The 23,448-nt window shown below is 38.2% G+C and overlaps 2 protein-coding genes across 7 annotated transcripts; one reads left to right on the plus strand and one right to left on the minus strand.

Annotated features, from left to right (window-relative positions):
* Window positions 1-1,357: 1,357 nt before the first annotated feature.
* On the minus strand, window positions 1,358-13,276 carry afg1la (AFG1 like ATPase a). The gene is made up of 13 exons (XM_023285509.3): window positions 13,093-13,276; window positions 12,545-12,750; window positions 10,551-10,602; window positions 10,359-10,460; window positions 7,575-7,705; window positions 7,392-7,491; window positions 5,625-5,683; window positions 5,462-5,544; window positions 5,307-5,377; window positions 5,099-5,199; window positions 4,772-4,912; window positions 4,571-4,681; window positions 1,358-2,886 (listed from the first exon to the last, which is right to left on the minus strand). The coding sequence occupies exons 1-13, from the start codon at window positions 13,259-13,261 to the stop codon at window positions 2,749-2,751; spliced, it is 1,464 nt and encodes a 487-aa protein (XP_023141277.2). The 5' UTR covers window positions 13,262-13,276; the 3' UTR covers window positions 1,358-2,748.
* A 2,274-nt stretch (window positions 13,277-15,550) lies between these two features.
* Window positions 15,551-20,976, plus strand: scml4 (Scm polycomb group protein like 4). Of its 6 annotated transcripts, none has more exons than XM_055006026.1 (8): window positions 15,551-15,726; window positions 16,627-16,860; window positions 17,169-17,298; window positions 17,429-17,653; window positions 17,789-17,950; window positions 18,049-18,273; window positions 18,362-18,510; window positions 18,623-20,976. In XM_055006026.1, exons 1-8 carry the CDS (start codon window positions 15,724-15,726, stop codon window positions 18,746-18,748), a joined length of 1,254 nt encoding a protein of 417 aa, XP_054862001.1. In that variant the 5' UTR covers window positions 15,551-15,723; the 3' UTR covers window positions 18,749-20,976. The 6 variants fall into 6 exon arrangements, with proteins under 6 accessions (XP_054862001.1, XP_054862002.1, XP_023141279.1 ...); XM_055006027.1 differs by having other exon boundaries at window positions 18,052-18,273; XM_023285511.3 differs by having other exon boundaries at window positions 15,558-15,726; window positions 17,429-17,629; window positions 18,052-18,273.
* Window positions 20,977-23,448: the final 2,472 nt, after the last annotated feature.

Here is a 23,448-nt window from a genome sequence, read left to right on the forward strand (position 1 = left end):
TGCTTTGCTTGAATTATTATATAATTTATTTTTTTAAATACAGATTTTCTATTTATTAGTGTTTTTGATGATATATACTGTAGCATTTTTTATGTCTTTGGGAGGGGATTGGTGGGTAAAGTTTTAATTTTTTTCTATAAGTATTTTATTTTTATATTATTGTTGTTTCCTTTGCTCTGTAATGCATTTTGTGTTTTATTTTGTATGACAAGTATTATACTAATTTTAAAAAACGCGACTGATTATTATATTTTACAACTTTTTTATTTTTAGAATATTTATTATTTATTTTGTACTTTTCATTATTGTTAAAAGTGATTTTTAAAAAATCTTTTCTATTTATTTGTACATTTTAATATTTTTTTTAATTGTCGTTGGGAGGATGTTGGTGGGTACAGCTTTTCATTTTTTATTTTATATATTATTTATTTTTTTGTTGATTAATAGAATTTAATATATTTATTTACATTGATTAATTTAATTCCCCAGGCCATTTCAAAGCTCTTTCCACACTGCTTGAAAGGACACTTTTGATAAAGAGTTCAACATAATAATTTATTAGTTTGAATAAAATCACTCCCAAATGTTTTTTAAAGCCTCACTGCAAATGCACCTTTAAATTTTAAATATGCAATATTCTTGCCTTTAATAAAATCTATCTAATCTATCTATCTATCTATCTATTCAACATACTAGTCACAAAAAGCAGTTTGTTGCCCCCCATTCTAAAGTGCAGTTTCTAAACACGTCATTTTCCTATCTGAAACCGGGGCTCTACATACCACTCAAAGTTCATTTCCTCAGTGTTCTTTATGGTAACTATGTGGTTTTAGTGACCTGAAGAGAAGGTTAGATTCTAAAGCTGCAAACAAACCCCACATCACGTAGGTCTTCAAGCTTTTTTACATCAAAGATCAAAATTTCTAAAAACAAAAAAAACAAAAAAAAAAAAAAAGCAGAGTTGAGTAACAGCTGAAAAGCAGATTTTGCATCAACCTTCTCTACTTTCATGACAGCAGTGTGGAGAAGACTGTGAAGCAGCGTTTAGATGGATACAATTTACAGAAAATGTTACTTAACAGTTAAATGGATGAATAAAAAGGAAATGTATCTTTACAGTTTTTGAGTGGCGGATCTCCAGATTTAAATTTAACCTCAGTATTTGTTGCAAAGGCCTTTATCTGCATCACATCAACAAATGTCAAATGATTTCACAAAGAAGGAAATGAGATTAGAAACTTACCTGGATCAGATAATAACAGCAATAACTTAAATACACAATGTAGAAAATGTAATTGATTGAAATATTCTATATGAAAGCTGAAGCATTGATGTTGACGTTCATGAGAACATCAGAAACTTGCTAAGAAATGATTTAATTATCACATATATGGACTTTCTTTTAAATGAAATCATGACATATGATCATAGCAATATTTTCAAAACAGTCTCGTTTTTAACACGTCGTCAAATAAGTTGTGACTGAAAACTAACAAGATGAGCTTTTCTGTCTGATGTAAGACATAACGATCAATTATTGCACTTAAATGTAAATCTTTTGTTTTAGGATTGAAATGACACATATTAGCACTAAAAACATCTTAAATATTGTTCATTTCAGCCAGACTGTCAAATGTTAAGTGCAGCTACAAAGTTTTTTAATGAAATATTTCTCAGGAAAAGTCTAAATGCAGATTGCACAAAGATTTTAAAGGTTTAAAAATTGTATATGAATTAATAAAAGTGGTTTAATCCAGCCAGAATATTTGCAATGAATCATTTTAAAAGTCGTTGTGCCTTTTTGTTGCCATGTGAGCATTTAATCTAACCTTAAATAATGTTTTAGTAAATCTCACTGACACAACTGTTGATTTTTTGCAAGATAAAGAACGTCATTTGACTCCCAGTTAAAGGAAACTACATCTTCTGATCTGAAACAGCTTTAAACAAGACTTGAAGTTTTGTTTTTGTTTTTTGCAAGAAAACAAAATAAACAAAATAACACCAACTGTCTGTTTGTACCTGCAACACTTTTGTTTGTACGGGAGATAAACTCTGAAGGGTTTTGTTTTTCTCACTTTCACTTCCCACACAGTGCAGTCTTTGTTTTTGTAAGCTAGAGTGTATTAGTGTTTTTAAATAAAGCAAAGATTCATGTAAATATGCATCAGGTTAAACATCAACCAGCACCGAAATGTTTCATTCGCAGACACAGATGCAGAAAGGTATCTTCAGGAATATGTAGTGGATGTGTTTGTTTCCTTTTCATCCGTTAAATGAAAAAACTGATGAATGTAGTCATGTTACAACTCACATCTGCTGCCACTGTATGTATAATTATGTTAATTTCATATACAGATGCATAAGATTTTCTAAAACTGCTGCGTATCTCAAAAGAGATCAGATTAAAATGTCCCTTAAATCTTCATAAAAGTCCTTCTGGATTCCATTTCCAAAAATTGTTCAGTTGATTTCCCCCAGATTTTAAAAAAAAGTTGGACCTCAATATGACACAAAAAGCAAAATATGACACCCTGAAGTCCATCTTAAGATTGATCCATAAAGTGCAACATGGCATTAAAATGATAAAAGCACCCAAGACAGCAATAAATATTCTCTGTCCAACATACTGTGGAGCAGCCCCACTGGGTTTGTGCTGGATAAGGTGAGTAGGAGTAGTGTTCAGTCTGGGCTGTGTTTGGCAGAGAGGAGCTCAGTTTATGGAGGATGGAGGCTGTTTAACAAATCTTACACCTGCGATTTCGAGCTTCTGTCGCCCTCCAACCAATACTCTTCTGTTTGCATCTCTGTGAGTCGAGAAACTGTCCTCTGGAAGGCAAATTTTTCCTCTTCTCCGCTGAAGATGGACAGACTGCTCGCCTCTTCCTGTTAAACATCCAAAACGTTAAATTATTTTTGGTGTAAAAAGAATAAATCACATGTCTACAGTCCAAACAGAAACAAAGACATCTCACTTCTTTCATTTTTATATGTTTACAACACTTCTCCTTTTATCTCACTCAGATTTTGATGCTCTCATTCATGTTTAATGCTTTTGTTTTGATGCTTTTATATGATTTTTTTCTGACATTTTATCAATTTCATAGACAACATTTCATTTATCATTTATTAGTTAGACAACAAACGATACAACAAAAAGTGCATGCAGAAGTTTATCATAAGTGTGTTAACTCTTATGTCTGGGTGGAGGCCTTGAAAATTTCATTTTAACTCGATTTTTTACAGCTTAACTGAAATATAAACTCATACCAGTGTTTCAGTTACGAGATGCTACAAATGTTAAACTCAAAAACTAAATTTTAATTGACAACAGGGAATAAATTTATCATCAGATGTGATGACTTGACACTTGTCATTATCTAGCTTCTTTATTTGAGTACTGAAAAATGTATATAATGTCAAAATTACAATATCAGAGACTACTATACTCTTTAAATTATATGTTAGTTGTGTATGTTGTGTAATTTTTATTGTTATTTTTGCAGACATACCTGACAGAGATTCACACAAGATTCCCAGTGCTCTTGTACACCTGCACCTGAGCAACTGGCAACTAAATTCTTGACAATTTAAAAAGCTAAACCACCAGTGAGGTCAAAGCCATTCATTACATTTTGTATTTAAGGAGAAAGCCACTGCATATTCTCCAAAAAGAGCAATTCTGTCAGTTTGGCTTTTACTACAGATCCTGTGGACCAGACAGAAAGCTATTGGAGAAATGTTTTGTGGACAAATGAGACCAAAATGAGGATGACTGATTGGAAATTACTGCAGTTATTGCTGCACCAGTTGGTCACGTCTGATTCTGAAAGCACAGGTTCACATATTTTTTTCCCACTCACAGATATGTAATGTTGGATCAGTTTCCTCAAGAAATAAGGAAGAAGGGTGCAACATTTTTGTCTTATTTGTTTAAGTGGGTTCTATGTAGCCATTTTTAGGACTTGTGTGAAAACCTGGTGATGTTCTAGATCATATTTATGCAGAAATACAGAAAATTCCAAAGCTTTCCCAAATTTTCAAGCACCACTATAAATTAAAAAATTACAATTTGTGCTTTAAAATGCAGTAAAACAAATCTACCAAGGCCCCCTCTCAGAACTTATAGCTACATAAGTAGGAACAAAAATGGCCACAATTCATAAATAAATCCTATTTTAAATCTCCCTATGTATCTCACAACTATGAAACACTGAATCAAATCAAAATGTGGCTTAAAAATTGCAGATTATTTTCTATTAACAAGGTAATACATTTAGAAGATTGTGCACTCATGGCAGTCGTGTGTACTTAAAGTGATTTTAGAATCTTCCAGAGCTGAGAGGAACCTGTTTCAGCTACATTTTCCTCCTTGTTTCTACTTGTTTTTAGTTTTACCTGAATAAAAAGTTAAGACTGAAGTGCTGGTTATGATGCCTTTTACAGACTTACTTTCAGCTGTGTGTTTTAGGAGCCGCTCACTGACACCTTAGCCATCTACATTTACAGCCAAAAGAACTGCTCCAACATGTAAAACTGGTTCAGATGAGAAAACAGTCTCGGCTTTTACCCTTTTCAGGCCCAGATCGTCCATCAGAATGTGGCTTTCGTCGTGACCGTGATCCCCGTCGTGTACGAAAATGTCCTCCAGCGGGTGATCTGCAAGAATCACCACCCGAACCTGAAACAAGAGAACATTTACTGTTAAATTCTCTTTCAAAAGTGTGAAGTTTGGTGCGTGAGCGTCGACACATGAACGAGTGCGGTGCACCTTATGGTCGTAGAGGGCATCCACTAGTGTTATGAGCCGCCTGGCCTGAGTTTTCTTGTTCAGCGTCAGCAGAGGAATGTGTCGAATAAAGATGGTGTCAAACAGCCGGGACATCTCCAGGTAGTCACTGGCTCCTAAAGGCTGAAGCATTTAGAAACTTTTTATCAAAAAGCGTGACCCCTTAAGACATTTAATGCAATTATGATGTCTCATTTGTGTCATAAAACAATTCAGTGACAACCCAGGATATTTTTAAATTGCATTAACTCTAAAAGACCAAACAATCTGAGCACACTTTATATTTAAAAACTAAATGTTGAGACACACTCTGTCACACAGCTCCTCAAATGTACAGTCAGCGATGGTCCCACATGCTTTGTCCAGACGCACTTTCCTGTTGTGAACATTCATAACTCTTGGTCGTGTTACTGTAGAAACAAGAGAACTATTTTAATGATATGAAAGAGTGCTAGTTCTGTGGCAAAGCAGATAAAATGTCAACGACAAGTAAAATGTCATTTGAAAGTCCACTGACTGTCATTCTGTTTGAAAGCCAGCTCATCAAACATCTTGTCCAGAGTCGCTTCTACATCAGGCTCGCTGGAGCTACGATAAATGTCACAGCGAAATATTAAAGAGGAAAACTTATGGAGGTTAAAAACGGCTTGATATATGACAAGAGCTACTTACAGAAAGTAGAGTTTCCCAGCTGAAGGTCTGTTCCGTTTGCGGTAGTCGATCCCTGAATCCAGGCGAAGAGTTTGGCAATATTTCTACCAGGGAGACACTTTACAGATATTTTAATGTGCTTTTCACACAAAGCAGCAGACGAGAACTTAATTTACTCTCTTACCTGCAATACAGCAATGAAAGGCACAAAGTTGACTCTCTGCAGCCCGTTCTTATACAAGTCTGAGGAAAGATGACAACAAAGATTTCTCACATTGGCTGGAAATCATCTGTTAATTCTGTAAGAAGTGCATTGGCTTCAAAATGTTAACATATCAGAACTTTTGACAACTTTTGGAGATAGATTCAAGGTACCAAGTAGATAGGGTTACACATTACAGGTGCAATTCGTGCTTGTAGAAGAACCAAGTTAAGGTACAAGAAAAAACTGTGAGATTAGAATGATATAGTATTAACCCTCCTGTTGTCCTCATTTACAGGCACCAAAAAATATCCTTGTCTGAAAAAAATCCAAAAAATCAGCAAAAAAATTCCCCAAATTTCTGAAAATTTGCAAAACCTTCAGGAAGAAAACTCCGATAATTCCTTAAAGGTTTCCCTTAAAAGTTTTATTTTAAAAATATTTGCAAAAAATGAATAAAAACTGTATGTATACATAAACATTTCATTTTAAATCATAGTTATTTGAACCTTATTGTATATTATAGATGAGCCACAGCAATAAAACCACCTGCCTGAAATTGTTTAGGTCCTCCTCCTGTTACCAAATCAGCTCTAATCAGTTGAGGCCTGAACACCACAGACCTCTCAAAGTGTCCTGTGGTTTCAGGCACCAAGACTTTAAACATAAACCATCTGCCTGATGAAGGTCAAGCACCAAAACGTTGCACCAGTGAATATATCTTTGCGAGTTACACAACGTGTGGGAGTCGTGATGTAGAGCCTCCATGGATCAGCATCCCACAGATGTTTGGTGAGCTTAAGATGTGAGGAAGTAGGAGTCTCCACCTTAAACTCTTGGTCATGCTACTCTAACCATTCCTTAACAATGTCTGCAGTGTAACAAGGAGAATATCCTGTTGAAAGAGGCCATCAGGGAGCACTGCTGCCATGAAGGGGTGTACATGGTCTGTAGTGATGTTTAGGTGTCAAAGTAGCGTCCACATGAATGCAAGAACCAAAGATTCCCAGCCGATCATTGCTGACAGAATCACACTGATTTCTTCCTTTAGTGCATTTTACTGCCTCCTCTTCTGCAGGTAAACAATGTACACACACCTGGTTGTCTACATGATGTCAAAGGAAGTGTGAATTATCCTGCTTCTATTGCTCCATGGTCCGGTTCTGAAGCTCACCTGCCCGTTGTAGGTGTTTTCAGTGGTGGACAGGAGTCAGCACTCACATTAGACAAGCTGTGAACACTTTTCTATCACGGCAGCATGAAAGTTTTCTTGTATTCGTGCTTCAGTAGCTCTTCACTCACTACACACATCCCTGAGCACTGGGCCCTGGTCACTGGTTCACCGGTTGTACTTCCTTGGACCATTTTTGGTAACGACTGCTTGTCAGGAAAACCCCACAATACCAGCTGTTTTGGAGATACTCTGGCCCAGCTGTACAGTCATCACAGTTTGACTCGTCTCTTAGATCCTTAGGCTGCCCAATCTTCCTGCTGACTAATTTCTGTCTAGTACATCCCTTTTTTGCGAGATAATCGTTGCTATTCACTTCAGCTGTCGGTGGTTTTAATGTTGTGGCCGATGAGTGTGTGATTACATCCCCATATACTGACTTCCAACATTGAATTTGTACTTCAAACTTTCCACTAAAGCAATATTTTCTTCAAAAATTACTTATTTTATGTGGACCAAAGACATGAAAGTTTGAAACATGACGTGTTAAGGAGATCTTAGTGTATTACAACTCTCACCTTCAGGGGGACGATTAGAAGTGGCCACAACGACAACACCGTGCTGAAACAGATTCTCAAAAAGCTGCTTGAGAATCATGGCGTCGGCGATATCAGTGACCTGAAACGTGTTTTAGAAAGAAATAAGCTGCAGAAACACAACTTTAGGTTACAATAAACAGATTTAAGATTGTTTAAAATTACCTGAAACTCATCAAAGCACAGCAGACAGGCCTCCTCACTGATCTCCTCAGCGACTGGAGCAATGGGGTCGTAAGATTTGGCCATTTTTCCCGCTTTTCTTTTCGGCATGCTCTGCTTCAGCCGATGGATCCCTGAACATTAAAAGAAGATAAATTTAAATTTGCTAGTAACTCTGTAGTAAGTATATATACAGATGAATCTACACAAACACTGTAAACTACTGATGTGAAGGTAAACTAAATGGAAAACACAAACAACCTCAAGCTTGATGGTTGACTGAGTAAAGTGTGTATGTTTCCATTTCACTAGACATATTTAAATGAGAATTTACTATCTATTCATACTTTTTTGCTTACAATCTTCAGCTGTGGAAAACATTAGTACTTAAGGGGCAACAGAATTGTATTTTAAGACTAACTGAAAACACTTTTTCAACACCGTGAATACATAAGACGACAGTGCAAACACAGCAGCGCCTCACATGTAACAAAACCATAATGTGGTGACTGAAAACAAACATATAAGCGCCGTCAGGCAACCACAGTGCTGCGCTCTTCTGCAGAATGTGGGTGAAACGTGCTGCAAATCGTTCAACAGCGTGGTGAAACTAGAGCCTTGTGTATGTAATACATCATACGCTATGAGTCAAAAGTTTGGACACATCTTCTCATTCAATGTTTTTTCTTTCTTTTTACTACTTTCTACATTTTAGATACACACAGAAAACAACCAATTCTGAAATAACTCTAAACACATTTTATATTTTAGATTCCTCCAATTAGCCACCCTTTGTTTTGATAGATGACTACTTTGCAAACCCTTGGCTCTCGCTCAGTGAGCTTCATGAGGTTCTCAGGTGTGCCTTTTCAAGGTTAATCTGTGGAATTTCTTGCCTTCTTAATGGGGTTGGGACCATCAGTTGTTTTGTGCAGAAGTCAGGTTGGTACACAGTTGACAGCCCTATTTGACAACTTTTAGAATCCATATTATGGAAAGAACCAATCAGCTAAGAGAAATGACAGTCAATCATTGCTTTAAGAACTGAAGGTCAGTCAGTCTGGAAAATTGCAAAATCTCTGAATGTATCCCTAAGTGCAGTCGCAAAAAACCATCAGGCACTATGACCAAACTGGCTCACATGTGGACCGGACCAGGAAAGGAAGACCAAGAGTCACCTCTGCTGCTGAGGATAAATTCATCCGAGTCTCCAGCCTCAGAAAAGGCAAGTTAACAGCTGCTCAGATTACAGCCCGGATAAACGCCACACAGAGTTCTAGTAGCAGACACATCTCTACATCAACTGGCCTTTATGGTCAAATAGCCACTAAAAAAACACTACTAAGGAAAAGCAACAAGCAGAAGAGATTTGTTTGGGCCAAGAAACACAAGGAATGGACATTAGACCAGTGGAAATCTGTGCTCTGGACTGATGAGTCCAAATTTGAGATCTTTGGTTCCACTGTGTCTTTGTGCAACACAGAAAAGGTAAATGGATGTTCTCTACATGCATGGTTTCCACCATGAAGCATGGAGGAGGAGGTGTGATGGTGTGGGGGTGCTTTGCTGGTGACACTGTTGGGGATTTATTCCAAATTGAAGGTACATTGAACCAGCATGGCTACCACAGCATCCTGCAGTGACATCCAGTTTGTGTTTAGTTAGACCATCATTTATTTTTCAACAGGACAATGACCCCAAACACACCTCCAGGCTGTGTAAGGACTATCTGACCAAGAAGGAGAATGATGGAGAGCTGCATCAGATGACCTGGCCTCCACCATCATCTGACCTAAACCCAACTGAGATGGTTTGGGATGAGATGGATCAAAGAGTGAAGGCAAAAGGACCAACAAGTGCTCAGCATCTCTGGGAACTTCTTCAAGACTGTTGGAAAACCATGTTAGGTGACTACCTCATGAAGATCATCCAGAAAATGCCAAGACATATTCTGACATATTTCACACTTTTTTTGTTTACTACATAATTCCACATATTCATGCATAGGTTTGATGCCTTCAGTGAGAATCTACAGTGTAAATAGACATGAAAATAAAGACTAAATGAGAAGGTGTATCTAAACGTTTGACTGGTAGTGTATGTCGCCACCACTATAACATGTTCAGGATATTTCAGAATAAATACAGTCCCACTTATCTGCAGAGCATATTAAACAGTATAAAGATTTGCCATTCTCTTATATGTGCAGTGCAGATGAAGCTGGTGGTTAAAATATTCATGGTTGTTGATCATTTTCAACATTTGCCTTCAGACCCTAAAATATCAACAAGGATGCACAGTGTCACGGATGCAAATCAGCGATCACAGAGCTGCTGATTCAGTGGGCTGCTGCTAACAACCGACAGGCGATTTAATGAACTGAATTAATGATGAATGAATGAATATGAGAAGGATGACAGACCCTGAATTTCCCAGAATTAATCGGAAAAATGACGTTTGGCTGAGCCATGGTCCTGACAATGTGGTTTAAGTAAACTTTTACCAATACTGAATAATAAAAAACAGATGTTTAAGTCTGCAAATGGAGAAAATGTACATCTTATGTAATATTTTTCTGTTTTCTGCTGCTGTAGGGACATGTCTCATTTTTGTTTTTCCTCCCACTTCACAGATGTAAGGCACTTCATGCTTACAAGCTGAAAAAATCTTATTTATTCATGCATTAATTTGTGCTTTCAACCGCAGTTACCTTATCTGCCCCCAAGTGGCAGCTAGAAACACAGAAAGCACAAAGATGGAACATTATTCATTCCTCTCTTCTCTTACTTTTATGCACGTCCAGCATAAACCCATGGAAATGAACCCTCTTCTTCTTTTCCGTCTCCACGTATGAATAAAACATGTCCATCACCATAGTTTTTCCCGTGCCTGAGACAAGAGAGATCTTTAAAATTAGGAACAAATCTAACTGTAAAATACAAGAAAGAAATTAAATTGAGATGTACGGCTTTTTCTTACCGACATCTCCGAAGATGTAGTAGCCTTTTGGAGGCTTCGGTTTCGTGAAAAACTAGAAGATGTAGAGAAAAAGATGAAAATGAGCAAGAATTTTCTTAGAAATCTGTATAAATATTTATCCGGGCAATTTAATAAGGATAAATGGCCTTTGTGAGTTTAATAACAACCTACAAACACTGAAGGAGAAATGGAGAAAACTATTTTTTGTGCTATTTTAAATTTTGACAACTAGATTTTCATTTTAACTGGAAAAATATATCACTATTTGGTTCTAAACATCCATTAGTGGTCTCCTTGATCGCTAATATCTCAGTACTGGGATTAGAATAAAACTGCTATCAACCCCTAAAGCACACAACTATAAACTTTTTTTCCACACAGTATGAGGGCATCAGGGCAAATCATATCAACAAACCCTACAAAAGATAAGACTGAGTAGAAAGATTACACTGTGGAAGTAAACTCATAGCTTTAGTTTTAAAAAGCATGTCAGTGAAATGAGTAAAGTTAATAGTAGACTAGGTGATCAATGAAAATGGCTGCGTATATTAGGAGACAAAACACAACGCTAAGCACAAAAACAAGCTACTTTTTGCTCTGGATGTCAACCAGTTTACTTCTCGTTGGATAACTTACTGATTAAAATAAATCACTTTAACCTGAATGAGGCTACAAAATGGGATTCGTCTCTACAAAGAAAGCTTAACTGACATTTTTATAACATTTATTAAGGCAACATTAATTATGTAGCACATTTAAAACAGGCGCTGCAGCACAGTGCCCTACAGTGTTATTTATCATTTAAATTTACATCACTAAGACATTTCAGTATCACTAATTGTGCAAAATTGCCAGTTAAATATTAAGGTTAAGACATTACAATGTTACATAAAATACAAATTAACCTGACTAACTCAAATGTTAAGGTTTAGAACCTTCAATATTAGAATATCTAAAACATTGTCTGCATAAAAAATACAATATAATTAATAAATGGCTGTTGCTGCTAAATGCTTGAAATATATATATGTATAGCCCAGATCTAAATTATTGTTAATATTTTATACATATATTTTAAACAAAGGTAAAAATATTTTAATAATAGCTCTTGATCCATTTGTCTGTCATTCTGATCATGTGTTAAAGCCCTCAAACTACAATAATATGATATAGTTGATCAAAACTGGATATTTTACTGTTCGCAAAAGTGTGATTTGTTAACTTAAGTCAAAATATTTAACATCCAGTCTTTTGTTAGACATATTCCCGTTTTATTGTCTCACAGCAGGATATCTGCAGCAGTGATATGAGTCTGTGCACGGATGTTCCCTAAGTACACATAAAATACAACCTTTCTAATCATAAAAGTAACTAACAAAGTCGGCAGATCAATCGCAATGAAACCACATTTTATTGTTTTATTGCAAGTTGCTGTAGTCAGAGAAGTAAACATTATGTTGTGGACAGAAGCTTCATAGTTTCCAGTAGCTGCACAGATGGCAGATTTGTTTTAGTTATCATTTATTTGGGGTATTGTGTTATTATTATTCAAGACTCAAGAAGTATGTTGTCATATGCACAGAAAACCAGACTGTTGCTGATCCTCCTTAACCAAATAGACACAATCTAAGAAAAACTATAATAATTCTAAATAAATAAATTGTTATTTAAAAAATAATACCAAAAAGTATTTCCAAGACCCACCTTTATATAGGATTATAGCTGTAAATCATCACAAATAAAAAGAATTCTAAGACAGTTGCGGTCAGTAATCTTGCTTGTATGCACTCACTGTGACATTAAGGTGCCACAAAGCATAGAAAGCTAGTTAGATGACTTTCTGTACTTAAAACCCACATTTCATATCCAATATACTGTGAAATAACTGGAAGGTGGTGCAATTATCAGGTTGAAATCCGAAGATTTCTGGGTTGGGCTAATGCATCCAGTTTTCTAAGGTCCTTACGTGGCTTCTGCATGTTTGTTCTGAGTACCTTGGAGAAGATGGACGTGGGAGTGTTGCTGTATCCTCTGAGGGTTTTGTGCAGCTGGTCCAGTTTCTGCAGCACCGCCTTCTGGTGCTCGTCCTCCCGCAGGGTCCCGTCTCTGATCAGCCCGCTGTAGTGATCCAGAGGCCCGCTGAACCCGGCGGCGCTCACACCGCTCTCCTCCTCCGCCTGCCGGGCTTTCACCGAGTAGCCTTTAACAACACATTTATGAAAGGCAGGTGAACCAGGTGGACTATGGTAAAAATTAGCTTTGAATTGATTAGACAGGAAGTAAAAGTGATGCTGTTCTACTGGGCGAAGACCAAAGGTTAGTGAGTGGAACAGCTGGCAGGGCAGGACAGGAAGACAAACGGTCAACCATAACAGGGAAAGTACTTCTAAAGAAATGATTTACTTTCATTTGAATTTAAACTACATTAATTTAAGTAAACAGACTGTAAATGAGCTAAAGTTGTCCGTTAAAGGCAGATATTCCGGTTAGACAACCGGACAAACGCCGGTAACACTTCAGAAGCACCAAAAACTTGCCTCACCTCGTCTGTAGATGTCTTTAAAAGATTTTAGAAGCTTCCCAGAAGAATATCTTTCAGTTAAAAGGAACCTAAAGCCCGCTAAGGGTGAGGGTGACATCTTTACAGACAGCGGTATGCACGCTGCCATCTTGGTTTCAAGTTTTGTCAACGAAACTTTATTAACAAGCATCTTTAAAACAAAAGCGTTTCTCACTTTGAGCCAGCAGGGGGCGACAGACAACACATTATTATTATTATTATTATTATTATTATTATTATTATTATTATTATTATTATTATTATTATTATTATTATTATTATTATTATTATTATTATTATTATTATTGTTATTCATGCAGTGTGAGTCAATGCAATCATAAAATGTTTGATATAGGACATAAAAGGCATTCAGAATATATTCTGAAAACACAAGGATATAAGAAAAATGAGAAAATAACCTGTATAATTAGGGTTTTATAAATATGAGGTCTTCTCTAATCATATTATTTTGTTCTTGTACATTTTACTGCGTTTGCTTGTTTTTGTTTTGTTATCCTTTGTATTGTGATTATTGTAATTTTATTCCTCTTGGTATTTTGTCTGCAAGGTTTGATGCCTTGTATTTTAATGTCTGCTTTGTGCAGCAAAGAAAGATGCACTCTAAATAAAATTATTCTAAATATTATTATATAAAATGGTCTATCTATAATTAGGATTCTATTAACACAAGATACAAAGCTATACGAATATAAGGATTTTAATGAGTAAAACAAATGATCAAAACAAGGTGAGATTTAAAAAAAGAAACAAGAAATCAAGAAAAAATTTCACATCTGAATATCAACAAGATTTTTTCACAGGAACTACTAAGGCTGTTTGTTGTCTTTTTGTTGCATGTATGTTTTAGCTTTATGTTTGTAACTGTACACTGAATATATGTGTTTTTGTTTTTTAGTCAGGCAAAATTAGACATTTAAAGAAATCAGTAATATTCACTTTACGTGTGACTGCGACACCCTGCAGAGTGGTACCACCGAAAATACAGTAGAGTACTGTAGTACTCAGGTGTGTGGCAGTAAGACGTAAAAAAAAAATGCAACATGGAGTCAATTTACACTAAGCTAAATTTGAAAAACACACACCGGTGCCCAAATCATCAAACAATAACATTTGAAACACAGCAGCACAACTATTGTTCTTCATGTGGCAGAAAAAATGAAAACACAGACAAATTGTCCATATGAAAATTGGTCAGTGAACAATTCAAAATAGGCTATCATGCTCATTTCTGTGGTTTCACACTCGCTAACTGAAGAATTACAGAAACATGAACACTAATATTTGTATGGAGATTTTTCAAATATATGCACAAATCAATTATACTGGGCAAAAATATGTTATTTGTAGGTCATAACTGTTTTCATTACCTCTATAATATGATTACTTTTTGTATGATTTGCATAGAATTGTAAGAAAATATTGAAGAACTCTCAATTAAAATTATAAAAATTGCTTGTTTTGGCTTCCAAAAAAAAATCCAATGACATTTAATTTTATAGTAGGAGAAATGCAGGAAGTCCTACCATTTGAAAAAGCTGGAAAAAGAAAGCAGCAAAATCATTTTTTTGGCTAGTTGTTTCATCTCTGTTATTATTATCTGCCGTAATATAGGGGCACTTTGAATAATTTATCCCGGGCTGCAAAAAATACCTTTATTACTGACTGATAACCTGATTAATTTTCTCTTGAAAATGTCAGAAAATACATAAAAAGTAAGGGTGGATGTCTTCAAATGCCACAACTTATTTGAATAGTGGTGCAAACCCCAAATATATTCAGGTTATTATCATGCAAGACAAAGAAAATGCTCGATTCCTCACATTTGGGAAGCTGGAACCAGCAAATATTTGTCTTTTTTACTCAGAAAAATGGACCAAAATGATTATTTAAGTATCAAAACGTTAGAGTAATCAATTCATCAACTAATTACCGAAGCTGTAAATGTATCACTCCCTCATTTGCATGCCATTTATAACACACACACACACACACACACACACACACACACACACACACACAAAACCCCCTGAAACTCATAATTAACAAAAAAAAGAGAGTGAGATAAAAATAACACTCATTCTCATTATAATTAACAGCAGAAACTACGTACTCGTGCTAATTATACATCACCACACACACACACACACACACACACACACACACACACACACACACACACACACACACACACACACACAGCACTGAGGCAGAGTTGCAGACAAAACATGGCAGACAACTGTCAGGGTGCTACAGGGCTTACAGGCTTGTTGCCATGACAACAGAGCAGCAGCCCTTCTCCCTCACTCTCTCTCTCTCTCTCTCTCTCTTTAATACACACACACACACACACACACACACACACACACACACACACACACACACACACACACACACACACAGAGTCACTCGCTCTCTGTCTGTCTGCCTCTGTTGTACACACACACACACACACACATATATACAGTATTACAGTGGAATCCGCCTCGCTTTGAGATCCTCGCTCTGCTATTGGAAGCAGCACACACACACAAAAAATATATAGGAAACGGCAACACAACGTAGGGATACTCCACATCTCCACATCTGTCCTGGATGGTGAGTGTCGGCTGACCGCTTATTGTTTGTTTACATGCTGTGTGCTTTGACAAATCTCCTTAAAAAAAAAAAAAAAAAAAAAAAACCACAAAGATAAATTCTAGTGGCGTGAATCTCACTTTATTCTTTAGGATTAGCTGCTGCACAGAAGATGGCAGTAGCTGCATCTTGCTGCTATGCTTTATTTTATTAAAGATTAGGGTGGAAGCTGTCATCATAATGGTAATTCATAGCTGGGTAGCCATGGTGAAGTCAATTTCCCTCCTCCCTCTGCCACTGCTGAATGCATTAGTCTAATGAGATGTCTGCAGCCCGGGTGCCGAGCAGCAGCAGCAGCAGCAGCAGCAGCAGCAGCAGTAACAGCAGCAGCAGCAGTGTGTTAACCAAAAGGCAACGAGGGGAAAAAGCCACATACAGCAAGAGCAAGATGTCTTTTCCTGCATTGTGAGGGGATTTTAGCTTTAATAGTCGCCTTCAGGCTCCTGGGATTTCAGACAAAAGGGCTTGGCTGCGGGCTTTCACAATAGAAGACAGCAGGTAATAGTCTCCCCCCTCCCTCCCTCTCTCTCTATCTCCCTCTTCCTCTCAGGTTTATTGGTGTGTTATCAGTGCAGGATGGAGGTGCTGTTTCCTCCACAGCTCATGCATGGCTGCCTTTTGTGTTCCATTCTTTCCTTTATTATTATGATGCTCTGCTAAATGCTGCTCCTGTCACTGCATTGCTCAGCAGTGCAGCCTCCCGGCGCTTGGATGCACACCTTTGCCAGTCTGAACTGATGCTAACGCTGCTCTCTAGTATGTAGCTGCTGCTGCTGCTGAGGATTAATGTGCGAGTAAAGTGCATGTTTCAGTGTGTTTCTCCTGCCTGAGCTCACTGCTTGTTTCACCCTTTGTCTCCAGCTCCAAATGAGTGTACCTGCAGCAACGTCGGCACAGAAATCAGACAACAGTGAGATGCAATCGGCTGCAGTGGCTCCCTCCTTCATCCCCAGCCAGACGGGGAAGATACCGGGCAGGAAGAGAGGGAGACCCCCGCTCCGCAATGTCGCCAAGATGGATTTTCCAAACCGTTACCCCGAGTCTCTGCCACCGCTCAAAGTGCCCAAGAAGAGGGGGAGAAAGCCGGGCTTCAAGGTCAGCCAGATGATGAGGGGGGATGGGGGGTGTAAGATGTTGTGTTGTGTGTGGGTGCAGCGTGTTTAAAAATGCATGTGTACACAGACAGACAGACAGGCAGACAGACAGGCTGCATGCCCTTCAGATGTTGTGGGACCCCAGCTTAACAGCAACTTAACATCTTTGTTCTGCTGTAGTCGAATATTGTGAAGTTATTTTCATCTCTAAGGAGGACAATGACTATAAACACACCCCACATTTGCATGATTTAGCAGCATTAAATAGCCAATATGCTCAAAAACAAACAAAAACTTTCCCCTCTGCAGCTCAAACCCAGGATGGTGATGACACCGCTGGCTATTTCTCCACCCAGCAGCACCCCTGAGCCCGATATGAGCTCCATTCCACAGGATGCTGCCACCATCCCCCACTCTGCCACACCCCAGGTGCTCACAGGTAAGACTTAAAACACTAAATCCCATCTAAGAAGCATTTATAGCCTTTTTTGGTGCAGCCTAGATTGGTTTGATGACTTTAAAATGTTGTATAATTCACATAAAATCCACCTGTGCTTGTCCTGCTTCAGTCTGTATCTACATCAACAAGCAGGCCAACACTGGTCCCAACCTGGACAGGAAGAAGATCCAGCAGCTCCCTGACCACTTTGGACCCGACAGACCCTCCGTGGTGCTGCAGCAGGCCGTCCAAGGCTGCATCGACAGCGCCTTCCAGCAGAAAACAGTGTTCACCCTCCTCACGCAAGGCTACGGGGGAGAAAAAATATCAGGTGTTGTACCAAGACCTCACCCAGGTGTCTGTTTGTTTAATAGCTTTTTCACTTGAGGTGGTGCTGAGGAAACAAAATTACCAAAAGGTTTAATGACCTGGTTTGTGAGGAACTGCGTCCAAACTGTGTCTCAAGCGGTTCCCTGTTTTGCTCCTCCAGCCACGTTTGATGGGAAGCAGCATCTCCTGAGCCTCCCTGTGGTGAACAGCATCGACTATGTGCTTCGCTTTCTGAAGAAGCTCTGTCGCAGCTTGCACTGTGAAAACCTCTTCAGTGATCAGCCCATTACCCAACACAGCGGTGGCTCCTACCAGTCAGACGGTACCTCCTCCTATTCCCTAATGAACCAGTCACTGCAATGATATCAACTAATTCTTTGCATCTTGGGTCACTGATCCAAGTCTCCATCTTGTCTTCAGCAGAAACATCCATGGCAGAGGACTACCATTTGGACCAGTCGGACGGCAAACGCTACTCCGTCGATCCTGGAGATTCTGCTTTCAGCACCATAAGCTCGTCCTACTCGCCAAAGTCCTCCTATGGGTTTCGTTCGTCGCAGCAGTTCTCCAACGGTTCGGCCTCCATGAGCATGTGCAGACAGTCGGCCACCAGCCCAAACACCTTCCCAGAGAGCAACAGGACAGGTGAGGAAGGAAAACCAGTCTTGCTGTGACCTGTATTTCCCCCCTGAGGCACAAAAATAAAGTCACTCTCTTGTCTGTGTCCCTCCAGGAGGCTACAATACATCCCCAGAGTCCCAGGAGTCCAAAGCTCCATCCAATAAGGACCCGTCCACCTGGTCTGTGGAGGATGTTGTTTGGTTCATCAGGGATGCTGATCCCCAGGCTCTCGGCCCTCACGCAGACGTCTTCAGGAAACATGTAAGTCTGTTGTTTTGTTGCCATGTCGCCTTGTTACGCTACTGATTCAATTTAGCAAGAATGAGCCTGAATAATGAACCTAGTTGATTTTGACTTCCTCTGCTTTCCTTAGGAGATAGACGGAAACGCTTTGTTACTGTTAAAGAGTGACATGATCATGAAGTACCTCGGACTGAAGCTGGGGCCGGCCTTGAAGCTTTGCTACCACATCGACAAACTAAAGCAGACTAAGTTCTGAAAACTGTCCTGCCCTTAAATCCAGATGTGAGAAGGGTCACATCTGGAGACCCCCCAGATCTGTGAGCCAATGGGAAGAATGTAGAATTTCCACCAGCTTGAGGTGCGTCTCTTCAGTTAGGGTTACCCACTGTGAGAAGCGTCCCTTTCTCTTCTGCCACAAAAGTATAAAATCAAACAGGTTAATAGTTCTACAGTTAATTAGATCCTTTTTCAGTGGTATAATGCAATAAGTAACAAAAAATGCACAAAAGCCACACAACAGGTGAAATGTGAAGGTATCACTAAACAGATAGACCTACTGTTAGTCTTTTTTGAAGACATTTGTAACAAAGATTAGCACTTTAACATTAGCAAGGCGAGACAAAAACAAAGTGAGATCCAGCTTAATGCTCAAATTAGGTAGTTAACATGAATGTTAGATTCTCTAATCATCTGCAGCTTTTGCAACATCAATCAAATTGTATTTCTTTTAGATTTAATTTGTGCCTAAAACACTGTAAAGAAAAAAAGACAATGTACATAGTTTTATACTTGACAAAAACCTGTAGTAATTGATTTTTTGCCTGCCCAACACCAGTGAAAAAAATCTGTAATCACACTATTAGCCTATCATCATCTTTTCAGCCACTAGGGCAAATTCTATTGCAAATGTTATGTATCAATAATATCATTTATCTGTAGTCACAGTTTTGACCACCTGGTGATTCTAAGCCCAATGTTCATCTCTTGTAGCTCCATTTTTGGTCTCCACCAACTCCCGAGAGAAATATCCTGCTCATTAGCTGCTGAATGCTCCACTTTTTGTTCACCAGCTAGCGTCTAACTGTGACTTTTTGACCTTTGGTGCTGAGAAGGCAGAGATAGAGATTCTTCTCTGAAATCAGCTACTTTCTGTGGCCAAACAATGTATTTTAAGAGAGAAGAATTAGCCAAAACTCTCTGTGAAGCTGCACAAAGCCACGAGAGATAATTCTGTCTAGGCTCACCATTATGAGCAAACCCTTTAAAAATGTTGTAATAAAAACGTCTGTTTGGAGAAAGCAGAAGAAACTCTATGAACATTTTCAAGCCTGGACAGGTGCGCCTCTTACCTGGAGATGTTCCTCTCTTCCCATTGGCTCGCAGACTAGAAGTGAAGGTTTGAAACATCTTGGTGCATTTTGCTAAAGATTTCCATGATGTCATTTAGTGCTCTTCTTCTCTTCCTTACTCTACTTTTGGCACAGATTTTGAACTTCAGATTGTGTAAGTGCATCTTTCATACACGTCACACAACATAATGTAGTCATTAAAAGAAGGCCAGTGTTTTGTCTGACAAACCTTCCTGAGCAGCACATCTGTCTGCTGCATTATATATACTCATCATCTGACAAGAAATGTACAACAGAAAACACTTTATACCTTAAGAAACTCCTTCTCGATCTCGTTTACTCGTGTTGACCAAGCTGAAAAACATATCTATTACTGTACTGAAAAATGGTGCATTAAATGCTACGTTGCTTTTTGATTGAGAGATTTAGAAAATCATTTTGATACTATTTTTTCACATTACTGTGTAACAGAAAGTAATGTTCCCATTTAATTTGTCATTTCTTTTTTATTATAATTTTCATATTAAAAACTGTATAACCTAATAACGCAGAATAATAGACTGCAGCTCTCTTGTAAATGTACAGTATATAAAGAAAAGCGAGAGCATTGTGAACGTGATATATTTATGTTTCATTATGCAAGATTGTTACATGCCAATTCTCTCCATAGCCTCCTCATGTATACTCATAAGAACGTTTTTTTTAAAAACGCATACGTTTATATGTTTTTATCAAGCATCAGTGTTGATACAGAAACACGTGAAACACTTAAATATCACACTGAGAAAACCTACACAGCCATGTAAATGGGTATATAATATACTATTGCTTTTGTATACCACTTTTGGTGTGCAGTATGCATCCTTTTTTAATCAATTAACCTTTGTAAGTGAATGCTGCTGTAAAGATATTACATGTAAGCCATGCCTAGTGAGATCAAACCAAGGTGTTTTATTTTGAAAATCACTATGAATAAGAGTTTTAGAGACAGCTGAGCAGGATCAGTACTCTGCGCTGGTGCTAAAAGTTAGCGACGTATTTAACTGTTTGCTTTTGTGTTTGTGAGATGTAAAGGAAATCTTAAGTGTATGCCGTACTGTATGTGAGTATTAAATTAAGAAATCAAGTAATCAGAGATGTTTGTGTGCAACACAGACTTTTTATTTCTTATGAGCTATAACTGGCTGGTTTGCCTTTGGCTTGTGGAATCACAGTTAGTGCTCGTTTTTAGCATGATTAATGGACCCAGATTTGGATTTGGGTCCACACGTTTGAGAATTATTTTGGCTGGGAGCCTCATTTGTTCTTCAATACACATGATTTAACAAAGGCGACCTATATTTGTGGCTCTCAAATTAGTGCTCAGGGACTTTTTGAGGTTCCTTTCGGGGATCTCAAGGGGTCCCCGTAAATCGGAAACAAGTTAATTTCTTATCTGCAGATTAGCATCACAGGCTTCACTCTGTGCAATCAGTATATTATGTAATTCTGGCAAAATTCACACCTCACAGCCGAGCTCTTCTGTTGCAGGCCTGCAGTTCAATACAGATCTATTTTGGGCTCCTCAAGGCTGATATGATCACCAGGCTGGAGTCAAATGAATGGAACTGTGAGGTTAAAATGTGGTTTGACTTTCATAAATGAGCTGCCGGGCCTCCACTGTTATTCATCATATTGTCTATTCACAGAAGACATTCTGACATCGCAGCATGAAAAGCACACGTGTGAATAATAATGATAGCTGCTGCAGTCTGAAGGCTTCAGTATTGTGCATAATTCTGGTTCTCTCTGACACAACCATGAATGACTGGGACACTAAGTTAAAATGTCTGCTGTGAAAAACAACCATGAACCTCTTGCTCCTTCCCCCCTCTGTGCATTGTGTTTCCTGAAATACTACCTTTTGGAAGGTACTAATTTGATTAAAGGCAAATTAGTTTAGGAACATTCACCATGTTCAGGAGCTGAAATAATCCGCAAAAGTAGATTTTGTCACAGGCTGCTAGGATCAGGTAAGTAGGACCTAGATATTAAGGTCTTTGTCAGATCAGGTGACTCTTTTTAGTGCATATTCCCACATGATGCTAAAATTAATCAAAGCTCCACAAGACATTTGTCAGTTTTAACTACAATGTGGGGATTAAAGGTTAAATTCACAGTAATTTGCTCGTATGTGCATAAAAAGATCGAGCCATGGGCCATTTTTCACATAAAGAGGACTGTGAAATCTGTGGAGTCACTTTAGAAAGACTTAGAATATACTACAGAGGTGAGTGTGCAGCATCACTTACATTTAAACACTGTCACACTGCAGTAATGTCATTGTTTCTAAGTTGAAGAGTAGGGAATTTTATCTTATTTAAATGCAAAACTAGCAATTTAGTTTTTACTATATTAAAAATACAGACCCTGCAGTAGGAACCCAATGCAACAAAATGTATTACTGAGATCTAAATCTCTTACTTTTTAAATACATCATACGTCAGTCTATATTTCAGATGGCAGAATCGATTCTTCTTGGTATCAAGGACACCAGTGTTGCACAAATTTCTTAAGAGATGTCCTGCTACTCTTCATATTATTAATCTGCCTTTCTCTTTAAAACACCCCAAAGGTGTTCTTTTGGATTCAAGTCAGTCAACACAGGACTTGGCCAAGTCATAGTTTTCACTTCGCTTTGGATCATTTTCATGCTGGAATATTCCTCTTCTGCCAAGTTTCTCTTGACTGGAAGTGATCTTGTGAGCTATTATTTTGTTATGTCTACAGACATTTAGGGTTCCATCTATAAATACTACCTTTGGCACTCGTGTCCCCATATCATTACACTCCCACCTCCGTCCTTCACTGTCAGGACTATGCATTCACTCTGGTAATACTGGCCGGATTATTTAATTATGCTGGACCCCATCTGAGCCAAAGAGTTCATCCTGGTCTCATCTTAACCAAAAAATGTCATCTCACCTTTTGTACTAACACAGCCCCTGATCATTACACTCCCACCTCCGTCCTTCACTGTCAGGACTATGCATTCACTGTGGTACTCCTGGCCAGGTCAACGTTAAACATGCTGGACCTCATCTGAACCGAACAAGTTTACCTTGGTCTCATCTGACTAAAGAATGTGCTCTCAGTATTCATCAGACTTCTTCCCATGCTCTTTATCAAAGTTTTAGCTTGCAGTTTTAATTCAAAAAAGCAAGCAAGGTTTTGTTTTTCTTGGATGCAGTCCATAGAGGTTGATGTTATGAACTGCTCTTCACACTTTCTGAGCTGATTCAAAATAATCGGATTTCCACTGCTAACCTGTGTGTCAAGTCTGAAGCAGCTGCCTGTCTGTCTGTTAAATTGTACAAGTGGGCCATTGTCTGTGGCGTCATTTCTAGGAAGACAACCACTACATCTCTGATTAGTGGTACTGAGTCGTTCTGTACCTCCTGATTACTGCTGCAACTGTGGTTCCACTGATTTTATTCACAAATTTTCCTTCATGCTGTTTTTTTTTTTTTTTTTGTAAATAAACACAACACAGATCCAAACTGACAACGTTCAGGTCATTTTCAAACTGGAGTTCTTAATTTCGTTTCACAGGTTTTCTAACTTGTGT

The sequence above is a fragment of the Amphiprion ocellaris genome, chromosome 20 (assembly GCF_022539595.1).
Source record: "Amphiprion ocellaris isolate individual 3 ecotype Okinawa chromosome 20, ASM2253959v1, whole genome shotgun sequence".
NCBI classification, from domain to species: Eukaryota; Metazoa; Chordata; class Actinopteri; family Pomacentridae; genus Amphiprion; species Amphiprion ocellaris.